Source organism: Mytilus californianus, unplaced genomic scaffold (genome assembly GCF_021869535.1).
Source record: "Mytilus californianus isolate M0D057914Y unplaced genomic scaffold, xbMytCali1.0.p SCAF_7, whole genome shotgun sequence".
In the NCBI taxonomy this organism is placed as follows: Eukaryota; Metazoa; Mollusca; class Bivalvia; order Mytilida; family Mytilidae; genus Mytilus; species Mytilus californianus.
In genome coordinates, this window is record NW_026262723.1 from 91,705,802 (window position 1) to 91,728,052 (window position 22,251).

The 22,251-nt window shown below is 32.3% G+C and overlaps 1 protein-coding gene across 2 annotated transcripts in view; it reads right to left on the minus strand.

Moving 5' to 3' along the window:
• Positions 1-1,146: 1,146 nt before the first annotated feature.
• The window catches only part of LOC127708664 (nucleolar RNA helicase 2-like), a 51,417-nt gene continuing 30,312 nt past the window's right edge, over positions 1,147-22,251 (minus strand). For both annotated transcript variants that reach the window (XM_052213745.1, XM_052213746.1), the window contains exons 13-14: positions 10,515-10,649; positions 1,147-1,828 (exon numbers count right to left, since the gene is read on the minus strand). In XM_052213745.1, the coding sequence (XP_052069705.1) occupies positions 1,514-1,828; positions 10,515-10,649 (450 nt within the window). In that variant the 3' untranslated portion in view covers positions 1,147-1,513. The remainder of the gene's footprint in view (positions 1,829-10,514; positions 10,650-22,251) is intronic.

Below are 22,251 nucleotides of genomic sequence, written 5' to 3' on the forward strand. Positions count from 1 at the left end.
AACTGCTGAAAGCATTTTTTGAGTTTTTGTCCAAAAACTGGAAAATCCCCCTTTTTTTATGAATAAAACCCTGTAACTCGGAAACGTAAAATCTTAAATTTATAAAAATCGAAAGGTAGCTCATGTCAATTGATATAAACAATTCACCACAATTTCTTGCAAGTTGGTGAAAGCATTCTTGAGTTATTGTCCGAAAACTGGAAAATCCCCCTTTTTTTAATGAATAAAACCCCATAACTCGGAAACGTAAAATCTAAAATTTATAAAAAACGAAAGAGAACTCACGTCAATAGATATAAACAATTCACCAAAGTTTTATGCAAATTGGTTAAAGCGTTTTTGAGTTAATGTCCGACATGTTGACAACGGACAGACAGACGGACGGACGGACAGAGGTATACCATAATACGTCCCGTAAACGGGCGTATAAAAACCTGTTAGAAAATTGCTGTAGATATAAACCCTTAATATAAATTTCATGAGAATTGGGCATGAGGATGCCAGGTATTTTTATATCTCCTGCACTGTGTTGCAGAGGACAAAACACAAATTAAGTGTCATCAAATAAAGTAGCTGCCAACTGTAACTTGCGTATCATGTGCCAATGACTGCATGCTGGCTTCCTTATCATACAGACTGATGATGTTGGACCTTATCTATCACAGCAACATCTGTAACTAAGGGGCATAATCTTCACCAATGTTTCTCATTGCTTACACAGTACAACTCAGTATTATAAAGTTCCAGGCCATATATCTTATCATTCACCCCAAAAGGGAATTTAATTTATAAGAATATAATTGTATGAATATAATTATTGAAGTAGGCCTTCTTGACTAGGTAAACCACTGTTAAAGACTGACAGAATAGATGAGGAAATGGGATAATATTTTCATCAAACTTGGAAGAAATTGGATTTTGATGACATTCCACTATGACTTAATACTACTTCTTTATGCATTGTAGGTATTGAATATATTAGGTTAGTCATAGTGCATTGTTGTAAGGTATAATACTGTTTCTATACAGGTGTCCAAATTCCCAGAAACAAACAAAACAAATCACCTGTCTGGTGGTTACCTGTAGATCAGTTGCATATACTAATAGTTACTAATAGGTATAACGAAAAAACAGATAAAAACAAGATAAATGGAAATGTGTTTATTAGATATTGTAAATAAATATAATATCAACAAATTGATAAAAATTAGGTTACAACAAACTATTATCTGACTTCAAAATAAACAATTGCACTTTAAAACCTTTTCTATCAAAAACAAATTTTATGTTTAGTCCAATATTCATTATTCAAAAGTGTGAATAAAACTTCTTAATCTCTTTATTATTCTGAAAAAAAATTACCAAAAATTGAAGAATATTTATGCTAATTCCAGACATTTGTTTCCAATATATTTTCACACTATTCATTTTGACCTCCTTTTCAAAATTATAATAATTCTATGTTGTCTGATAATTCATTTAACAATTACATGTTCTACTAAAATGGCTATCATCAATCAAATCTAATTTTTTTATTCTGAGGCTCTCCATTTGAAGAGTCAAATTTCCTTTTCTGTCCTGAGAATCCATTTGACATTCCTCTTCCACCTCCTCTTGAACCTCTGCTAAAACCTCCACCCCCTCTTTGTCCTCTACCTCTTCCTCTTCCACCACTGCCCCATCCATTACCATAACCTCCTTTGTTACTAGATTCTGATTCTAAAAGTTCTGGTAGTGCTGTAGCTTTTTGTAAAGTGTCAAAATTTGTATCAGTCCATTTTGTTGCTACCTCGCTTTCAAACTCTGATGGTAAATCAAACACACTCGACTACAAAAATAAAGTAGTACAAAATTATTTAAGGAAAAATATATTCTATATAAATATCTTTTCCTCTTCATCATAGGTGGACGAAGAGGGGGGGCCACATATTTGGTTAATGGATAGACTTTTTACATGTACTTGAAGCCCCGCCCCCTTTTTTCAAAATCCTGGATCCCTATCTGCTCATGTTCTTTATTAATTATTCTTACCAGGACATTAAGTCTCTTTTTAAGGGGCAGCTTTTAGCAGTATCAGGGCTCTGTTACATTTTTCAAGATCAGGGTCTTTTTCACACGTTTTCAAAAACTCATTTCTCACATTTTTTTAATCAACTCAAACTGGACATTAAATTAGAACAGTACATTTTGTAAAAAAATATGGATGTAAAGATTTAGAAAATGAAATTACCTTTCATTTGGCTATGAAAAAACACATATACCTTTTGATAACATTGATAAACCTAAAAATTTACATAAAGAATTCAAACAAATCATCAGATTAAAACTAAGAATATGTGTACATAGTACAATATTTCCATATTCAGTGAACCATAAAATTTTGCTCAAAACCCTTAACAGTTCACTTAATAATGAACACAGACAACTTTAACTTTAATATTAAACCTTCTTTACACCAAAACTTGAACCTATCACATTTCCATGTTCAGGGACAGACACACAGGGATTTATGCACAGGTGGAGCCAGGACCCAAAACATAATGCTCCTCTTATATCTTATGCGGGATATATGAAAAAAAAATAAAAAAATTGGAGGCACTCTAAAAATTATACCCAGTTTTGGTCCTACAGCTTAGAAACTGTAAGAGCTACATGTACCATGAATTAGATTGCAAAAAGCATTCAGGGACTTTATCAAAATATTATACAAATAAAATGCTCCGCAGGGCGCAGCTTGATACGACCGCAGAGGTCGAACCCTTAACAGTTGGGGCAAGTATGGACACAACATTCAAGCTTGATAGAGCTTTGCATTTGGATTGTGATTAAATATTTGACACAGCATAGGTTTCTGACACAGAATGAATGTGGTCTAAGAACTTAAAAATTTTAAATTGGACATTCACCTATTATGGTCCAATATCCAAAATCTAAATACATGGTTAGATTCAGCATATCAAAGAACCCCAAGAATTCAATTTTTGATGAAATCAAACAAAGTTTAATTTTGGACCCTTTTGACCTCAATGTGGACAAAGTTGATAACGGGGCCCAAAAAACAAAAATCTAATTACATGGTTAGATTCAGCATATCAAAGAACTCCATATATTCAATTTTTGTTGAAATCAAACAAAGTTTAATTTTGGACCCCGATTTGGACCAACTTGAAAACTGGGCCCATAATCAAAAATCTAAATACATGTTTAGATTCAGCATATCAAAGAACCCTAAGAATTCAATTTTTGTTAAAATCAAACTAAGTTTAATTTTGGACCCTTTGGACCTTAATGTAGACCAATTTGAAAACGGAACCAAAAATTAAGAATCTAAATACACGGTTAGATTCGGCATATCAAAGAACCCCAATAATTCAATTTTTGATGAAATCAAACAAAGTTTAATTTTGGACCCTTTGGACCTCAATGTGGACCAATTTAAAAACGGGGCCCAACATCCATAAACTTAATACACGGTTCTAATCAGCATATTAAAGAACCACAAGAATTCAAGAATAAAACCCCATTGAAATTGGTCAAGAAATAAGCAATTTATACCATGTATCTTCTTTTGCACAATACTGTGCAATTGAATATTTCTTGCTATTGCGCAATACTGTACAATTGACAATTTCTTGCTATTGCGCAATATTGTGCTATTGGATATTTCTTGCTATTGCGCAATACTGTGCAATTGAAGATTTCTTGCTATTGCGCAATACTGTGCAATTGAAGATTTCTTGCTATTGTGCAATACTGTGCAATTGAAAATTCCTTGCTATTGCACAATACTTATTATATAATAATTTACACATCCTGTTTGGTGTGAATCTCCTACCATATCATTATTATTTGCTTTTAAATATAAATCAGAAATAACCAACTTAAAATGGAAAATTTTAAAAGAAAAAAAAAAATGAAAAAAAAAAAAAATCCCCCTCCCCCAAATTTTTTGAACCCCCTCATGATTCATCACCCCCAAACTCAATCCCAGCCTTCCCTTTGTGGTATGGTACCTTGCAGTACAATTTCAGAGAGATCCATACACTTGAACACAAGTTATTGTCTGGAAACTAGAAAAATGTGTTTTTTGGCCCCTTTTTGGCCCCAAATTCCTAAACGTTTAGGGCAATTACCCCCAAACTCAAACCCAGCTTTCCCTTTGTGATATGGAACCTTGTAGTACAATTTCAGAAAGATCCATACACTTACACACAAGTTATTGTCCTGAAACTAGAAAAATGCTTGTTTTTTGCCCCTTATTCCTAAAATATTGAGGCAATTACCCCCATCATCAATCCCAGCCTTCCCTTTGTGGTATGGTACCTTGCAGTACAATTTCAGAGAGATCCATACACTTGAACACAAGTTATTGTCTGGAAACTAGAAAAATGCTTATTTTTGGCCCCTTTTTGGCCCCCAATTCCTAAACGTTTCGGCAAATACCCCCAAACTCAATTCCAGCTTTCCCTTTGTGATATGGAACCTTGTAGTACAATTTCAGAAAGATCCATACACTTACACACAAGTTATTGTCCTGAAACTAGAAAAATGCTTGTTTTTTGCCCCTTATTCCTAAAATATTGAGGCAATTACCCCCATCATCAATCCCAGCCTTCCCTTTGTGGTATGGTACCTTGCAGTACAATTTCAGAGAGATCCATACACTTGAACACAAGTTATTGTCTGGAAACTAGAAAAATGCTTATTTTTGGCCCCTTTTTGGCCCCCAATTCCTAAACGTTTCGGCAAATACCCCCAAACTCAATTCCAGCTTTCCCTTTGTGATATGGAACCTTGTAGTACAATTTCAGAAAGATCCATACACTTACACACAAGTTATTGTCATGAAACTAGAAAAATGCTTGTTTTTTGCCCCTTTTTTGGCCCCTAATTCCTAAAATTTTGAGGCAATTACCCCCAAAATCAATCCCAGCATTCCTTTTGTGATATGGAACCTTGTAGTACAATGTCAGAGAGATCCATACACTAACACACAAGTTATGTTTGGAAGTTACAAAAATGCTTATTTTTGGCCCCTAATTCCTTAACTGTTGGTACTATAACCCCCAAAATCAATCCCAACCTTCCTTTTGTGGTATTGAACCTTGTGGTAAAATTTCATAGAGATCCATTCACTTAAACTAAGGTTAGAGTGCGAAAACCAATGTGTCTTCGGACGACGACGACGATGACGCCAACGTCATACCAATATACGACCACAAAATTTTTTTTGCGGTCGTATAAAAACACCCATATATTCGAATTTTCAATATCACTAGTATTTCCAAGGGCACAACTCTCATAAAAATAATTGATCTGCACTTATTTCTCAATTCATCTATATAGCAGCTAAAGTAAACATTTGACATTAATTGAATTAAACCTGAATGAAAAATGTAAGTCCCAGAGGGCTTGTGATTTTGATCACTAATATTATTTACATTTTAAAGGGTTTTAACACCCCAAAAAATATTCTCCATCTCTGATGTTCTAACCTGCCGGAGAGGTTTCCAATGTAATTGTATTAAAATCTAATAATTACATTAGATGTATTTTTCATTATTATACGTTATTTTGATTGGCTAACAGCAATCTTGCGTCATTCTTCATTTCAAAATGAATTGCATTAATTGAAACATACATGATGACATCCGTTTCCACAATAAAGTGCACAGGTAAAAAAAAGAAAAACTTAATAGAAATCGTGTTTTCGTGATCATAGCGAAAAAATGTAATTATAAGTATTGAATGCTTCTTTTAGTAATTTCATAGGGGTGTAAAAGCATTGACCGTGTGTACATTACGCGCTTCATACAAAATGTACTTTGGTCAACGCTTTTCAACCCCAATGAATTTACAAAAAGAAGCATTCAATTCTTAAATGAGAACTGAAGGTGTGCAAGCACTTACAATTCTGATTTTTTTTTAATATTATTTACACTTTCAGTAGCACAAGTACCCAAAATATAATTAATCAGCCTTGATTTTCAATCTCATCCTAGATATCTCAGACATAAATTCTATTGAACTACAACGTGAAATGATGGCACAAAAGCACTAACAATGCTGTTTTCAATTTTATTTACATTTCTAAGGGATATAACTCCCCCAAAACTAATTGGTCCTGATTTTTAAACTTGTTCAAAATAATGCTGATGTTAACCTTTTAAAAATATTGTAATAAAATTTAAAACCTTTTAAAAACATTGTAATAAAATTTAATCAACTCAATATGTGAAGGAGTTTAGAAAGAAAGTCTGTATAACTGTTCGTTGAAAGCAAAATGAGGGAAAGATGGATTGCCGGAATGACAGATAAGGGTAAAACTATATGGCCACGACCACTTTGAGGCTGGGCCATAAAAACAAAAACAGCATTAAAACCCACCAGAAAATTTTGGGATAAAAGGTAACTAAAATGTTTTAATGAACTCAAGACAGGTACTTTATATACATTTCCTTATAAAATAAGAAGATGTGGTATGATTACCAATGAGACCAAATGGCATAGGATTTAACAACTATAGGTCACTGTAAGGCTTTCAAAAATAAGCAAAACCTATACTGCATAAAAAAGCCCCAAAATGACCAATTCAAACAAAACACAAAAGACAAACAGTACAGATCTGTTCACTGAACCCCAAAGTTTGGGTCAAAGCCCTATTTTCAAGAGATTCTAAAAAGTTAACATTATAATGAATATTTGGGATAAAAGTTAACTAAATGTTGAAGTGAACTCAAGACAGGTATTTTTATACAATTTCACATTTCTATGTTCAATGAACCCCAAAGGTTGGGTCAAAGTCCTAATTTTAATATATTTTAAAAAGTTTACATTACCAGTATAATGAGAAAGACATTAGTGTACAAAGTTTTATATTTCATGGTTAACCACCTCAAACAAATACTTAAAACCTGATACAAGATGGACAGATGAACAGAAACAGACTGGAAAACATAATGCCCCCTACTATCAAAGGTGGGGCATACAAATCATTGGCCAATCTAACTAAGTAGTGGAGGAGATCTAGGTAGCTAAGCATTCATCACCAGTTTATACAAATAACTTCAGAAAAAACTACGGCAAATGTTAAGCATTTCTTCCACTTATCTGGGGAAATAGTATGGGGGTTTTAATCTTCCACTATGGTACAGTTAGTCAGTTACTTGCAAAAAATTTGAGGGGTTCTTCAATATCCTCCACTTGATAATATGGCTACCATGATATTGATTGTTTATAAAATGGCTTCTAAATTCTGTTAAATAAAGACAAAAATCAAATTAAACTTTTTCTGTTTAAAGAGAGCTTGATATATTATTGAATATGGAAATGGAGATTTGGGGAAAATCTTTTACTATTTTTTTATTTAGACAACCCCCCCCCACCACAATTTAAGCTCATTATTCATTTATACAATGTATATTAAATACAGTGTTGACACCAAAAGAATTTTTCAGCGTGTCTAAACTAGGAAGAGAACTAGAATATTTGACATTAGTGACCCAACAAGGACACAGATAAAAATCTTCAGATTAGTGGTTCAGACCAGGCCAATGTAGAACTACATAGCTTTGTCAATAATGTAAACAAACGTTATGTAATCACTATCTTATATTTGGATTATGATAACACATTTTTCATTTATCTGAACAATATACAGGGTATATGGACTTTTGTTTGTCAATTCTATTGAGAAATCTGTATCCACTGAACTATTTATTAAAATTGATTGTTTAGTTCGTAAATCCTATAAAAAAATGTATCCATGAACTACTGTAATCAATAAGAAAAATATCATACATTAAGCATTATTATGTTAAATTTTTCCTGTGTGAAATAAGCAGAGGTAAAATATGCCATATTAGGATTGGTCATCGCTTGCAAAGTAAGGTTAATATTGATTTAATGCCCAGCTAATATTCTTTCAGAATGTATTTTGATTTTTACTGACACATTGTCTAGTGATGTTGCACCCACATGCTATACTGGTTGCTATATACCAAAATCCCATGTCAAAGGATAATAAAATGCTCCGCAGGGCGCAGCTTGATACGACCGCAGAGGTCGAACCCTGAACAGTTGGGGCAAGTATGGACACAACATTCAAGCTTGATACAGCTCTGAATTTGGATTGTGATTAAATATTTGACACAGCATAGGTTTCTGACACAGAATGAATGTGGTCTAAGAACTTAAAAATTTTTAAATTGGACATTCACCTATTATGGTCCAATATCAAAAATCTAAATACATGGTTAGATTCAGCATATCAAAGAACCCCAAGAATTCAAATTTTGATGAAATCAAACAAAGTTTAATTTTGGAACCTTTTGATCTCAATGTGGACAAAGTTGATAACGGGGCCCAAAAATCTAAATACATGGTTAGATTCAGCATATCAAAGAACCCCATATATTCAATTTTTGTTGAAATCAAACAAAGTTTAATTTTGGACCCCGATTTGGACCAACTTGAAAACTGGGCCCATAATTATCAAAAATCTAAATACATGTTTAGATTCAGCATATCAAAGAACCCTAAAAATTCAATTTTTGTTAAAATCAAACTAAGTTTAATTTTGGACCCTTTGGACCTTAATGTAGACCAATTTGAAAACGGAACCAAAAATTAAGAATCTAAATACACGGTTAGATTCGGCATATCAAAGAACCCCAATAATTCAATTTTTGATGAAATCAAACAAAGTTAAATTTTGGACCCTTTGGACCTCAATGTGGACCAATTTAAAAACGGGGCCCAAAATCCAAAAACTTAATACACGGTTAGATTCAGCATATTAAAGAACCCCAAGAATTCAAGAATAAAACCCCATTTAAATTGATCAAGAAATAAGCAATTTATATGAAGTATCTTCTTTTGCACAATACTGTGCAATTGAATATTTCTTGCTATTGCGCAATACTGTACAATTGACAATTTCTTGCTATTGCTCAATATTGTGCTATTGGATATTTCTTGCTATTGCGCAATACTGTGCAATTGAAGATTTCTTGCTATTGCGCAATACTGTGCAATTGAAGATTTCTTGCTATTGTGCAATACTGTGCAATTGAAAATTTCTTGCTATTGCACAATACTTATTATATAATAATTTACACATCCTGTTTGGTGTGTATCTCCTACCATATCATTATTATTTGCTTTTAAAAATAAATCAGAAATAACCAACTTAAAATGGAAAATTTTAAAAGAAAAAAAAAAAAGGAAAAAAAGAACCCCCCCCCCCCCCCCCAAATTTTTTGAACCCCATTATGATTCATCACCCCCAAACTCAATCCCAGCCTTCCCTTTGTGGTATGGTACCTTGCAGTACAATTTCAGAGAGATCCATACACTTGAACACAAGTTATTGTCTGGAAACTAGAAAAATGTGTTTTTTTTGGCCCCTTTTTGGCCCCCAATTCCTAAACGTTTTGGGCAATTACCCCCAAACTCAATTCCAGCTTTCCCTTTGTGATATGGAACCTTGTAGTACAATTTCAGAAATATCCAAACACTTACACACAAGTTATTGTCATGAAACTAGAAAAATGCTTGTTTTTTGCCCCTTTTTTGGCCCCTAATTCCTAAAATTTTGAGGCAATTACCCCCAAAATCAATTATAGCCTTCCCTTTGTGATATGGAACCTTGTGGTACAATGTCAGAGAGATCCATACACTTACACACAAGTTAATGTCTGGAAGTTACAAAAATGCTTATTTTTGGCCCCTTTTTGGCCCCTAATTCCTTAACTGTTGGTACCATAACCCCCAAAATCAATCCCAACCTTCCTTTCGTGGTATTGAACCTTATGGTAAAATTTCATGGAGATCCATTCACTTAAACTAAAGTTAGAGTGCGAAAACCAATGTGTCTTCGGACGACGACGCCAACGTCATACCAATATACGACCAAAAATTTTTTAATTTTTGCGGTCGTATAAAAAGTTATATCTTAGACAGGAAAATGTCCAATATCTATTTTTTTTACGTTGTGGTAAAAGTCCATGATCTGTGCATCATGTTCTCAATTGGTTTCATTTGGGATAGAAACACAATATAGATGTCAGACACCAGTATGATGATTATTTCATTACTGGTTTCTTAACATCCGTTATTCAAATATAAATAAACGCTGCTTTGTACTAACCAGACTTTTTATATGCTAGCTCACAAGGTAACAGGAAAGCATGTTACTTTACCTAGATACATTACTCGACGCTTCATTTTAAAATTATAATTTATATCTCTCAAATTTGAAGGCAATTGGACCTTTCTAGAAATTTTTATTTTTTTCCCCCTGAATTTTTGTTAAATTGTTAATGTTATAGCCAAGTTCTAAGAGATAGTGGTGACCATGTTTGTTTGCAATTGGGTAATAGGGAGATTCCCTCAACACAAGTAAAGCTAGTTTACCTCACATGTGTGAGCAGCTGCAATCAATTTGCAGACAAAAAAGAGAAATGTTGAGCATGTTAAAGGCTTGACTTTAATAAGAAATTGAACATATTTACCATTTTGTCTTTACAAAATCTCATTCTCATTGCTTTTTCTTTGATTTCCTCTGGTAACTGTTTCTCTAGTGCCCTCCAAACATAACTCATTGTTCTCATTTCCATGTTTGTTGTAAATATATATGTTGTGAAACCCTGAAAAAAATTAGAATTTTGTGAGCTCTGTAATAATAACTTCTTCCAAATCCAAATCATGACAAAACAGATTAATACATATTGTTCAGGTCCTTACATAGATTGCAAACTTTAACTACACCATGTACTATACAGCATACTAATCAACACCTTTAAGAATGTTATAAATGTGCAAATTTAATTGTATCTTTATCCAAACATGTACTTAACTATCATAAACTTTACATATCCGTAGAGAAGAAGGAAATAGATTTGACCCCCTCCTTCCCCTGCATGGACATATTCTAATCTGTTTAAACTTCTTAAATCTTTTTTTGAAAAATATGATGCTTCAGTGGACTTCCTGTCAAAGTTTTTTTCAAAATAAGGCAAAACAAGTGTCATAAATTTAGTACCATCTCTTTAGTTAAAGAATAAGGCAATAAAAGTGACGCTAGGGAAATGTTTCTGGGATCAATTGAGACACACTTACATCATAACAACTACTGTAGTGAAGATATCAGTCATGTCAGAACTGGAGTTTGTAGCAGTTATTTGTTGTTTTTGAAACCTATTTTTCATTGGTGCAGTTCTATAAAATGGAATGTCACAATTTACTTGGTGAGTATCAAAGGAAACAAAAAACAGTTGTTTGTGGTAAATAATTCCTTATCTTTTGTTTGTCAGACTTGTGTTTTGTGACAGACATTTTTCAAATGTGCAAATGCAAATAGAGCACTAACACTCCTTGAACAAAACAAATAGCCTTACAATTCTTTCCCAATCAGTAATAAGCCTCTGGAAACCATGTTTTAATATTTGTTTGAAATGAAGTGGGGATATATATGACTACACATCGATTATTCCTATAAAATTTGGTTTCAATTGATCCAATGATTTCGGAAGACATATTGAAAATTTGATCAGTACAGCAGGAGGATGAATTGACGACAGACAGTAAGACAATAGGTACTTTGCGAGCTCAAAACCCAAATTAAACTGATGATTTTAAGTAGGGGGATTTTGTTTATCCTATTCAAGTCGGATGTTTTTGCCTTCTGTAAGCATTTTTAGTAGTAGGCCTTCTTTGACAATTTCTAATCTTTGCAAGGCCAAAAACCAAATGCATTGTAAGAACAATGGTCAAGGAGTTTTTAAAGATTTGCGAACTTTCTGCAGTCATATCTTTAATAGTACTATCTGTTGTTACATCATTATCTACACATATAGCCAGTTAAGGTATAAACACACCCATCATTATCTACACAAAATAAACAGTGGTTGTTTTTATGTCTCCATGGCATTAAATAACATGCCAACTATAATTATACCTTGTCATGCCTTAACTTTAAATATGAAGTAAATTTACAATTCTGGATGTAATTAGCATCTAGCTCTGCCGACCAACCAAAGCTCTTTATAGAAATCAGAAATAAAATTAACAGAATGAGAAATTAGTTAATACAACCAGAAATTATGTTGGTTCTTGAATTAATGGCCATACATATTATCTGGAATTAATGGCCATACATATTATGTTTTTTTTTTACAGAATATAATGGAATCAACAATCTTAAGTGCCCCAATAACCCTGTACCATTTATCTGGATAGTGTGTTTTTCGTTATTGATTTTCTTTGTTTGTATAGAAGTCTGTATTGGTGGTTGGTGTGGTCAGTTGTACTGTCCAGTATTTTTGGTGATTCCTGTTTTTAATCTATTATCTGATACACATAAAAGTTATTATAACCACACTTTTTGGTAGTGGGCAACAATAATATCAAGGCATTCAAACCTTCAGAGTCGGACACTAATATTTCAATATATAGATGTCAATGACAGACTTATCATTATGAGAAAGGACTTGAGGTGAAGTGGACACTTGATTATATTTCATTGTACTCTATTACATATCTCACCATGATATAGCCTTTTTGTGCTGATTGGGCTTTAAAATTTACCAATCAATCAATCTATCCCATTTCACTATCTTGGTTTATAAGAAATTAAGCTTAGAAATTAGCTCATTTTGTATTTTGTGATGTTATCACCACATTGACTTAATCATTTATTGCAGAATGTGTTGGTGCAAATAGGTGAACCAAGTTTGTGACCTTGGCATTGCAGACAGACATTTCAATCTTATTCATGAGGCCACACACCATCTGGTGGTGTGTAAAAAATAACATCAAACATTCAAAAATTGTGAGTCCACATGACTTTGTACACTAGAACATAGAAATAAAGGAATTCATGATACCCTTTTTCACATTTAATAGACATTTGGATTGAACCAAAGTTTACAGCCACTGTATTATCTAAGAAAGAAAAATTTCCAAATTACTGTTGATTTTGTTTATACAAATTCGTAAATGCACTATAATATTATGTTACAAATTAAATACTTAATTTATTAATATGGAACAAGTGTCTGATAAAAGTCAATAATAATGTTACTCATAAATCGATATACACCTAATAATAGACCATACTACAGGTCACCCTGTTCAGTGAGTGTCCCAGCAAAGATTTTCTGAAAATCTTGTTTGTCAAATAGTTTTACCTGTTCTGACCTACTTAGTAATATCTACATTTACCTATAGGACTAATACGATTTTATAGAATTGTATTTCCTGAATAGGCTCGGTTGATTTTACAAAGCATTGGCTTACAGTTTTATAAATAATTCAATCCGGGACAAATATATACATTACTTCTAGCAAATGTTCTTATATTTAAGAAAATTTAAAGTGACATGGTTTCATGAAATAGGAAGTTTATAAATAGATAAAACAAAATGACATTAACTTATTCAGATTTGAAGAATTTGGTCTCATGTTGTGTCTGTAGTTGCATTATCCACATGAACTAAATAAAATAAATATTCACCTGAAATATTAAAAAATAAATGGGGAATGTGTCCATGGGACACAAATGATGCCCCTGCTTGCATATAAAGTTATAAAGAAATATAACTCAAGAACTGTAAAAGTGACGCTACCCAAATTTGTACTTGATCTGAGTTTTGGGGTAATAAGCATTTTGCATAAGTTTCATAACATTTGGTTGAGGTAAACTAAAGTTAGAGAACAGAAACAAATATTTCAGGAATTTTTCCATTTGTAATGGGGCATAACTCTAGAACGGTAAAAGTGACACCACCAAAATTCAAACTTGATCTGTTTTTTTGTGGTAATAAGCATTGTGTATAAGTTTCATAACATTTGGTTGAGGCAAACTAAAGTTAGAGAACGGAAACCAATTTTGGGACGTACGGACGTACAAGGGTAAAACTTAATGCCCCCTCCCCTAAGGTGGGGCATAAAAAAAACCAACAACAAAAACTTTACTATCAACATGACCTAGTCAATGATAATGTCTATCCATTTATTACAGCAACCCCTTCTAGATCATCTGGAAGCCTCAAATCTAGAAAAAAAATCAGGAAAAAAACAAACACTTGAACACTGAAGGTGAAAGTACCAGTACTGAAATTAAATCTTGACATGTTTTTTAATGGTCAATAACATTCAATTAAAAATCAGCTCATTTGATTCATTAGTTTTCACGACCTGTATAATAGATCTCTTTACACTTTTGGTATTTAGCTGAATTTAGTCCCCGAATGACCCTAGATCTGTCTCCAAATAACCTTCTGACTTCAAGCAATAATAACTTTTTAATGATGGCCTCAAATTGTTATGCAGCATTTTATAGGCCATTACTTAAAATCACAGGCACTTGTCTCTGAAAAAAATTACCAACATACTTTAATATAACATGTTATATTAAAGTATATCGGTAATTTTTTACAGACAAGTGCCTGTGATTTTAAGTAATGGCCGGCAAATTTGAGTACTAGTGTAGCTACGTCTAAAACAGTCCACAGATAATTTTTCAGAAAATAAAAGACCAAGTCTCTAGAATGATAAAAGAAAATGTAGGAAAATTGAACTTGACCTAAATCTTGTGGTAAAAAATTTCAGTCTTCAAAGGCAGAAATGTGTTGCCTACGGTCTCCAGTTAATATATTAAAGCAGAAATGGTGATGTCCATGTTTTATTATGAGACACTCCCAAAATATATCGGATTGAATTGAAATAGCAGAAGAGTCATTTCCTGTAAAAGAATCTGTGTAAGAATAGTGGTATATATATATTCTGTTCAGTTGTTTTCAAGGACATGTAAGCAAAAGTGTCCATGTTTTGGTATGGGTAAACCCCAAAATTACTCAAATTACAAATTTAAATAGCAGGTACGCAACCTATTGTCCTGGGGAGGAATCAGTGCAAGTTTGGCTGAATTCTGTAAAGCTGTTGTCAAGGAGTTGCAGATTAACAAAGTGTGATATGGACGACACTGACAACAATGCCAACTACAGAGGGACAACAATGACAATAAAGCAGACGACAGAGTGTTCCTGAAGTGTTACTACAAGCCATCATTAAAATTTCAATCCATATCGTTAAGCTCTCTGTATCATCCAGAAACTAAAAAAATGATTTTTCAGAAAATAAAGAACATATCTCTGAAAATAGTGGAATAAGTAAAAATATGGAAGTTGACCTGTAATTTGTAGTCAATAACATTCCATTAAATTTAACCTCTTTGGTTCAGTGGTTCTCTTTGTATAATCCAGAAACCACATAATAAACCATGTTTTCAGAAAGTAATTAAGGAATTATGTGGATTCAATAACAGTGAAATTAATGAAAATCATTCATAATATTCCATTCAATATTCCATTCAAGTTTGAAATTTTTTTAGTCCTGTGGATTTTTGTAATTGTTGAAATTTTTGGAGAAATAAGGAAGGGTCTGGAAGGGGGTCCTTCATTTCTGTATTCTTTAATTTTTTACGCCATTTTTCTTCATTCTTAATACTTTTTGCCCATTATTCTCTATTCTTTATATTTTTACGCCATTTTTCTTAAGGGGATCATTTTATACCTGTAACCCCATTCAAAGGGAATAATCATGTTATAATAACCTTAAAAACCAAACAAACTGCACAATACATATATGTTATATAAAATCAAGGACATAAAAAAAGAGGTCAAGAATAAAAGATCAATTATTTTTAGTTCTGTGAGCTTAGTTATCAGTCTATGTTTCAATGAGATACCTTTTATTATATCTTCAGTAAACAGTATGAATTGGATTGTACTTATGTTTTGTCAACAAAAACTTCATGACAATGTAAAAAAAACCAATTTACTTGAATAAATAGGAATTTCAATGTCAAGCAGTTTAATATTTATAAGTAAATACATGTATATATTTCTAATATTTTGTTTGTAATTGGCCTGATAAAATAGAACTAGTCCTTTATATAAATATAATGAGATGTAGGATTTACCGGTATGTAAATGAGACATCAACTAAACGACAAAAATAACAAAAAGACATCTAGAGTATAACATACAGTCCTCACTCCTCAACAATGAATAAAAGTCTAGATTGTCCAGACTTTATATGTCTATATATTTATATTCAAAAACTGTTAACACAGAGATATGTCTCACCTTTTTGCAATTTTGATAAGGCCAAAAAAAAAATAATACATGTGTTTCCGCTAATGTGCTGAAAAAAAATTTCATGGAGATCCATTCACTTAAACTAAAGTTATTGTCCAGAAACCAATGTGTCTTCGGATGATGACGCAGACGATGACGACATCATACGATCCCCAAAAAATTTTTGCGGTCGTATAAAAATTAGGGTAGGTAGGGTTAGCGGAAACACATGTATTATTTTTTTTTGGCCTAATGCAAATGTTGAAATTAAAATAGCAATACTTTAACGTGTAAGTTATGCAAATATTCAAAGTCAATAGACCATGACTGAAAGTACATGGCTAAACGATCTCCATGGAAATGAGACGTGCCAATGGTATTACAACTGCATACCAAATACCATTGACTTATCATAAGTCGTTCCCTTTAAACACAAACATTAACTTGTAAACTATGTAAAAGTTTCAAAGTCAATGAACCATGATGAGGGGGTGGGGCTATATAATCTCCATGGAAACGAGTCTTGCAAATGCCAATAAATTTGCATACCAAATATCACTGACTTAACATTAACGCTTCATCTTAAACTGATCTAATCACAAACTAAAAAATGTAAACAAAGCAAAAGTTTCAAAGTTAATAGACCATGACTGAGGGGGCGGGGTCAAATAATCTCCATGGAAATGAGATGTGCTAATGCTTATACAACTGCATACCAATTAACATTGGTCTGCCACTAATGGTTCCCCTTGAACTGAGCTAATCACAAAATAATACATGTAAACTAAGCGAAAGTTTCAAAGTCAATAGACCATGACTGAAGGGGCGGGGCCATATGATCAGCATGGAAATGAGATATGCCAATGCCTATACAACTGCATACAAAATATCATTGACCTACCACTAGTGGTTCCTCATAAACTGACCTAATCACAAACTAATACATGTAAACTAAGCAAAAGTGTCAAAGTCAATAGACCATGACGGAGGGGGCAGGGCCAAATAATCTCCATGGAAATGAGATGTGCCAATGCTGATACAACTGCATACCAAATATCACCACTGACCTACCACTAGTGGTTGACCATAAACTAGACCTAATCACAAACTAATACATTGTTGACGCCGCCGCCGACGCCGGAAACAGCATACCTATGTCTCGCTTTTTGACTCCATCAAGGCAAGACAAAAACTAGACCAATAGTTTATGTACTGTAGTATCTATATCCACTGGTTTTCATACAAAACTTACAACTCTTCTACAAATGACCCTTGGATTGACTGGTTTATAGAAATATGGTTAGGCCAAAAAAAATAATACATGTGTTTCCGCTAACCCTACCCACCCTATTTTTAGTGCCTACCCTAACACTTTTTAAGCCATTTTGGAACAAGCACTGTTAAAGTCAGACTGATTCCCTAGTAGTAACCAGCTAAACAATGTTGGTAAAATAAAATGATATTGCCTACCTACCAGTACCTTCCCAATTTTTTTTCAGCAAGTTAGCAGAAATACATGTATTATATTTTTTGGCCTAATCCCTGGACTTTTCCAGTCAAACAATTAAACCCTTGCTATTTGGGGCATCTGTTTGGCTGTGCAGGTATTATAAAAAAAGCTGCCACATCCTGTTGGAATGGGGACCTAAAAGCCGATGCCCGATAGTGCAGTGCTCTCTGTATATTCAAGAAAGAACCCTTGCAATAACTCTTCGAAAGGTCTGTATGTGGCCTGTTTCTGCCCTATCCAACAATGGCAACATACCCTCCCTCATTTATCAGAGGCAGTCCAAACATCTAACCCTTCACCTCCCTAATGTATTAATTGTTAATTTGTTCTCATCCTGAATATGCATTAAAAAATGCCATTTGACACTAAATAACATCAATCCTCTTCAAATGCTGTTTACAAAGGAGAATTTAGTAAAGTATCTTTAATTTCATTTGCAAATTTATTGCATTGTAGTGGCTACCTCAAAAAGGAATGGTCAATAAATCTAATACATAAACAACTGTTTATACTATATTTGGTTTAACTAAGTTGACTCATTCTTAAAAGTTACATGATGATATAAAGTCATCTAGACCAACCAATCCATTATCTTGTGATGACAATCCCTTTTGCACTTATTTACAAAAATTACTCAGAAAAATATTTCTGAATAGGTTTTTCAGGAAAACATCTTTATTCCTCGTTTTACATTTATAAATAAGCTGATGAGGTCTATCCCCTCATGTCAACAATGAAAGAATTCAATTGAAGCTCATGAATCCTCACTTCTCATGTGAGCAGTCTACGATAAAATAAAAAGTCTCCACAACTGCTTTTATATTTTTTGACTAAAATTTTTCATTAAATACAGTTCTTTAACATGTGAAGACATGCAATAAATTTTTGAAACTTCAATTTAACCATATTTGGTCTGAAAATGCAAAATCTTTTCCTATAATTATATTGTTCTCTATCAAGTCCTGGTTTTGAACTGAAATCTTTGGCCATTGCACAGTAAGGAGAAAGCCAAAATGATTGCTTCAAACTGCAGAATATCCTTTGTTGCATATTAAACAAGAGGCTGTTAGAATGACTGGCAAAAGTTGACCGTAAATACAGTTGTTATGGAAGCTATCAATTTCTGCATTTAATGGGAAAGGCAAATTTTAAATGGCTGCATAGCTAGCACAATCAATATATTTTCTACACTTTGGAAAATATGGATTTAATTTTCTGAATTTTTTTCACTTTGAATACCATCTTTGGGTATAAAAATAATGTAGATAAAATGTAAACCATTAATTGGGCTTTTGTAACCTTTTATATGACTGTTTTTGCAAAATATCAACTTCAGTATCTATTTCAATTCTAAAAGAATTTTGCCAACTTTGATAAGATTCTATTTTTGTACATTCTTTTTTTAAACTGCAATATACATTCATCCATTCAGTTCAAAAATACACAATACGTAAGATTTGGTGTAGATTTATAAAAAGATTCATTAAGACCATGCATTAGTCAACTGTTATGAGGTCATGTTACAACTACAAATGTACTTAACATAGACAAATTGCTTTCTATATATAGAACAATGTGGGTGTTTAGACATATTTATTGTTTTATAAATAAATGGGAAATTTGAATAGTAAAAATAACTTGAAGGAATTTACTAACACATGGCTGACGATATCAACTATAATTCTATATATATAGACTACGCTTTCTCCCAGTTTAATTATAGATGAACTAAAAAAAGATGTTCCAGTTTCCTGAAAATAAGTCAACTAAGTAAGTATTTGATGCAACTGTTACTACTTTTAACCATATTTTTAGTATAAGGAAATTTCTTCTTGTATAATATATGTACATAAATATGTAGCACTTCAAGAGATAAAAAAAAATGCATGATCTTCAGTTGTATGATATGATCTGACTAAGAATGCAGTCCTTTGAATCTCTTAAGACTTCCTTATTCTTATTCATATTGATTTAATGATTGCTGTTTGCTTTGTTTAATTTTATTCATGGGGACTGTAGTTGATTGTTTTTCTGTCCCTGCATTATGACAACCTTCTTTACAAATTAGTTTACAACTGAAGCCACAACTTAATCTCTTAAAAATCAAAAAGATGGTAGCTACAGAAGCACAACTGCACTGACAACAATTTCATTTCTGTAAGGAAAACGAATTAATGTAATGAGCGCGTAATTTGGCCATATTTGAAATTTGCATGCACATTTTTAATATTTAAGTTTACCTTTTATGTCAGTACTAAAGTTAAGACAATAATAATAAAAAATATAGTACCTTAGGATTTGTTATATCATAACAATATTATAATAGACAAGCATTCTGAGAGTATTGCATGGCAATACATAGTCCCCTACTGGATGAAAATTCATTTTACTGGAACAAAATGCTAACTTGTTCTATAACTTGTCATGGTGTAAACAAAAAGTAAATATCATGTCAATATCTTCAAGCATGACTAAAAACATTGTGGAAAACTGATTATATGAGTGAAAAAAACATAAGATATGATTTATAGTTTTCTAAAATTAGATATGATGTAATACAGTGTATATCTATTTTCAAATTATAATCAAATATAATTAATAGTTCCAAAATTTTTTCTTTCATTTGTCACACACTAATATAGATTTGTAACTTATCTATAAAATGTCAACAACTTTTATCTTCACAATGTAATGTATTGAAATATATACATTAATAAAAATAAATTATTATCTAATTAAAGGATTTCTCTTCATAATTTTTTCTATATATATAGCATTCAGAAAATTAGTTTATACTAAATAACAAACAAACCTGCCAAAAATTTTTTCAGATAATTTAACAAAGAATGTCTTTTAAAAAATGAGTTATCTCCCTTTATACAGAAATATGGTTTAACATAGTACTCTTAACATTAGATATGGTCCACAGTTATGGTCCATAACTCTGGACTAAATCATCAGACCGGAACAAAATTCGAACTTGATCTATAACTTGTCATGATAAAACTATATACCAAATATCAAATCAATATCTTCAAGAACGAAGAAAAAAAGTGTGGAAAGCTGATTTGCCGGACTGACGGATGGACAGACGGACAGACTGACAGAGTGCAAACCTAAAGTCCCCTTCGACTTCGTCGGCAGTGGACTAAAAAGCCATTTAAAGCCTTTTTATGGACAGACACTGAAAATATAGTGTATAAGTTTGTTTCACTTGTAAGGTAGCCATTATATTGACTCAAATTTGTTAAACGAAGATGGAATATCAATATACAACCAACATCATTGTAACCCCCCCCCCCCCCCCAAAAAAAAAAATAAAACCAAACCCTAACACTTGTATATGAGTACATTGAAATAGATTTTATTGGACCATGGAAATAATCTGTTGGCACAATGTTTTCTTCTGCGTGCAAGGGTAGACAAAAGAGGAAAAGAGGTTTCTTAACTGGTAAATAGTTTTGATGGTATATTCTATTGAAAACAAGCATTCTGAGAGTATTGCATGTTAATACATAGTCCCCTACCAGGTAAAAATTCATTATACTGGAACAAAATGCTAACTTGTTCTATAACTTGTCATGGTGTAAACAAAAAGAAATATCAAGTCAATATCTTCAAGCATGACTAAAAACAGTGTGGAAAACTGAATATATGAGTGAATTTTTTCAAGTCCAAGGACCATAACTCTGCACTAAATTATCAGACCGAAACAAAAATTTGGACTTGATCTGTAACTTGTCATGATGAAAACTATATACCAATTGTAAATCAATATCTTCAAGCATGATGAAAAAAAGTGAGGAAAACCTATAACACTCTAACAGTAGATATGATTAATAGTTCTCTAAAATTAGATATGATGTAATACAATGTATATCTATTTTCAAATTACAAATATAATTAATAGTTCCAAATATTTTTTCTTTCATTTGTCACAAACTAATAAAGATTTGTAACTTATCTATAAAATGTCAACAACTTTTATTTACACAATGTAATGTAAAGAAATATATACCTTAATAAAAATAGATTATTATCTAATTAAAGGATTTCACTTAATAAAAAAAAAAATATATATAGATATATATATACATGTAGCATTCAGAAAATTTTTATACAAAATAACATATAAACCTGCCACAAAATTCCTCAAACAATTAACCAAAGAATGTCTTTTAAAAATGAGTTATCTCCCTTTGTACAGATATATGGTTTAACATAGTACTCTAACATTAGTTATGGAGGTTGTTTATGAACCATAACTCTGGACTGAATCATCAGACCGGAATAAATTCGAACTTGATCTATAACTTGTCATGATAAAACTATATACCAAATATCAAATCAATATCTTCAAGAATGAAGAAAAAAAGTGTGGAAAACTGAGTTGCCGGACTGACGGATGGACAGACGAACAGACGAACAGAGTGCAAACCTAAAGTCCCCATCCACTTCGTTGGTAGGGGACTAATAAAGTCCAGTGTTTGTGTTTTCATATAAAATACAAAAATCCAAAGATATAATTATATTTCATAAGGCAATCTGATCAATGGGAAATAAAATCTTAAACAAAAACATCTAGACATTAATTTCAAG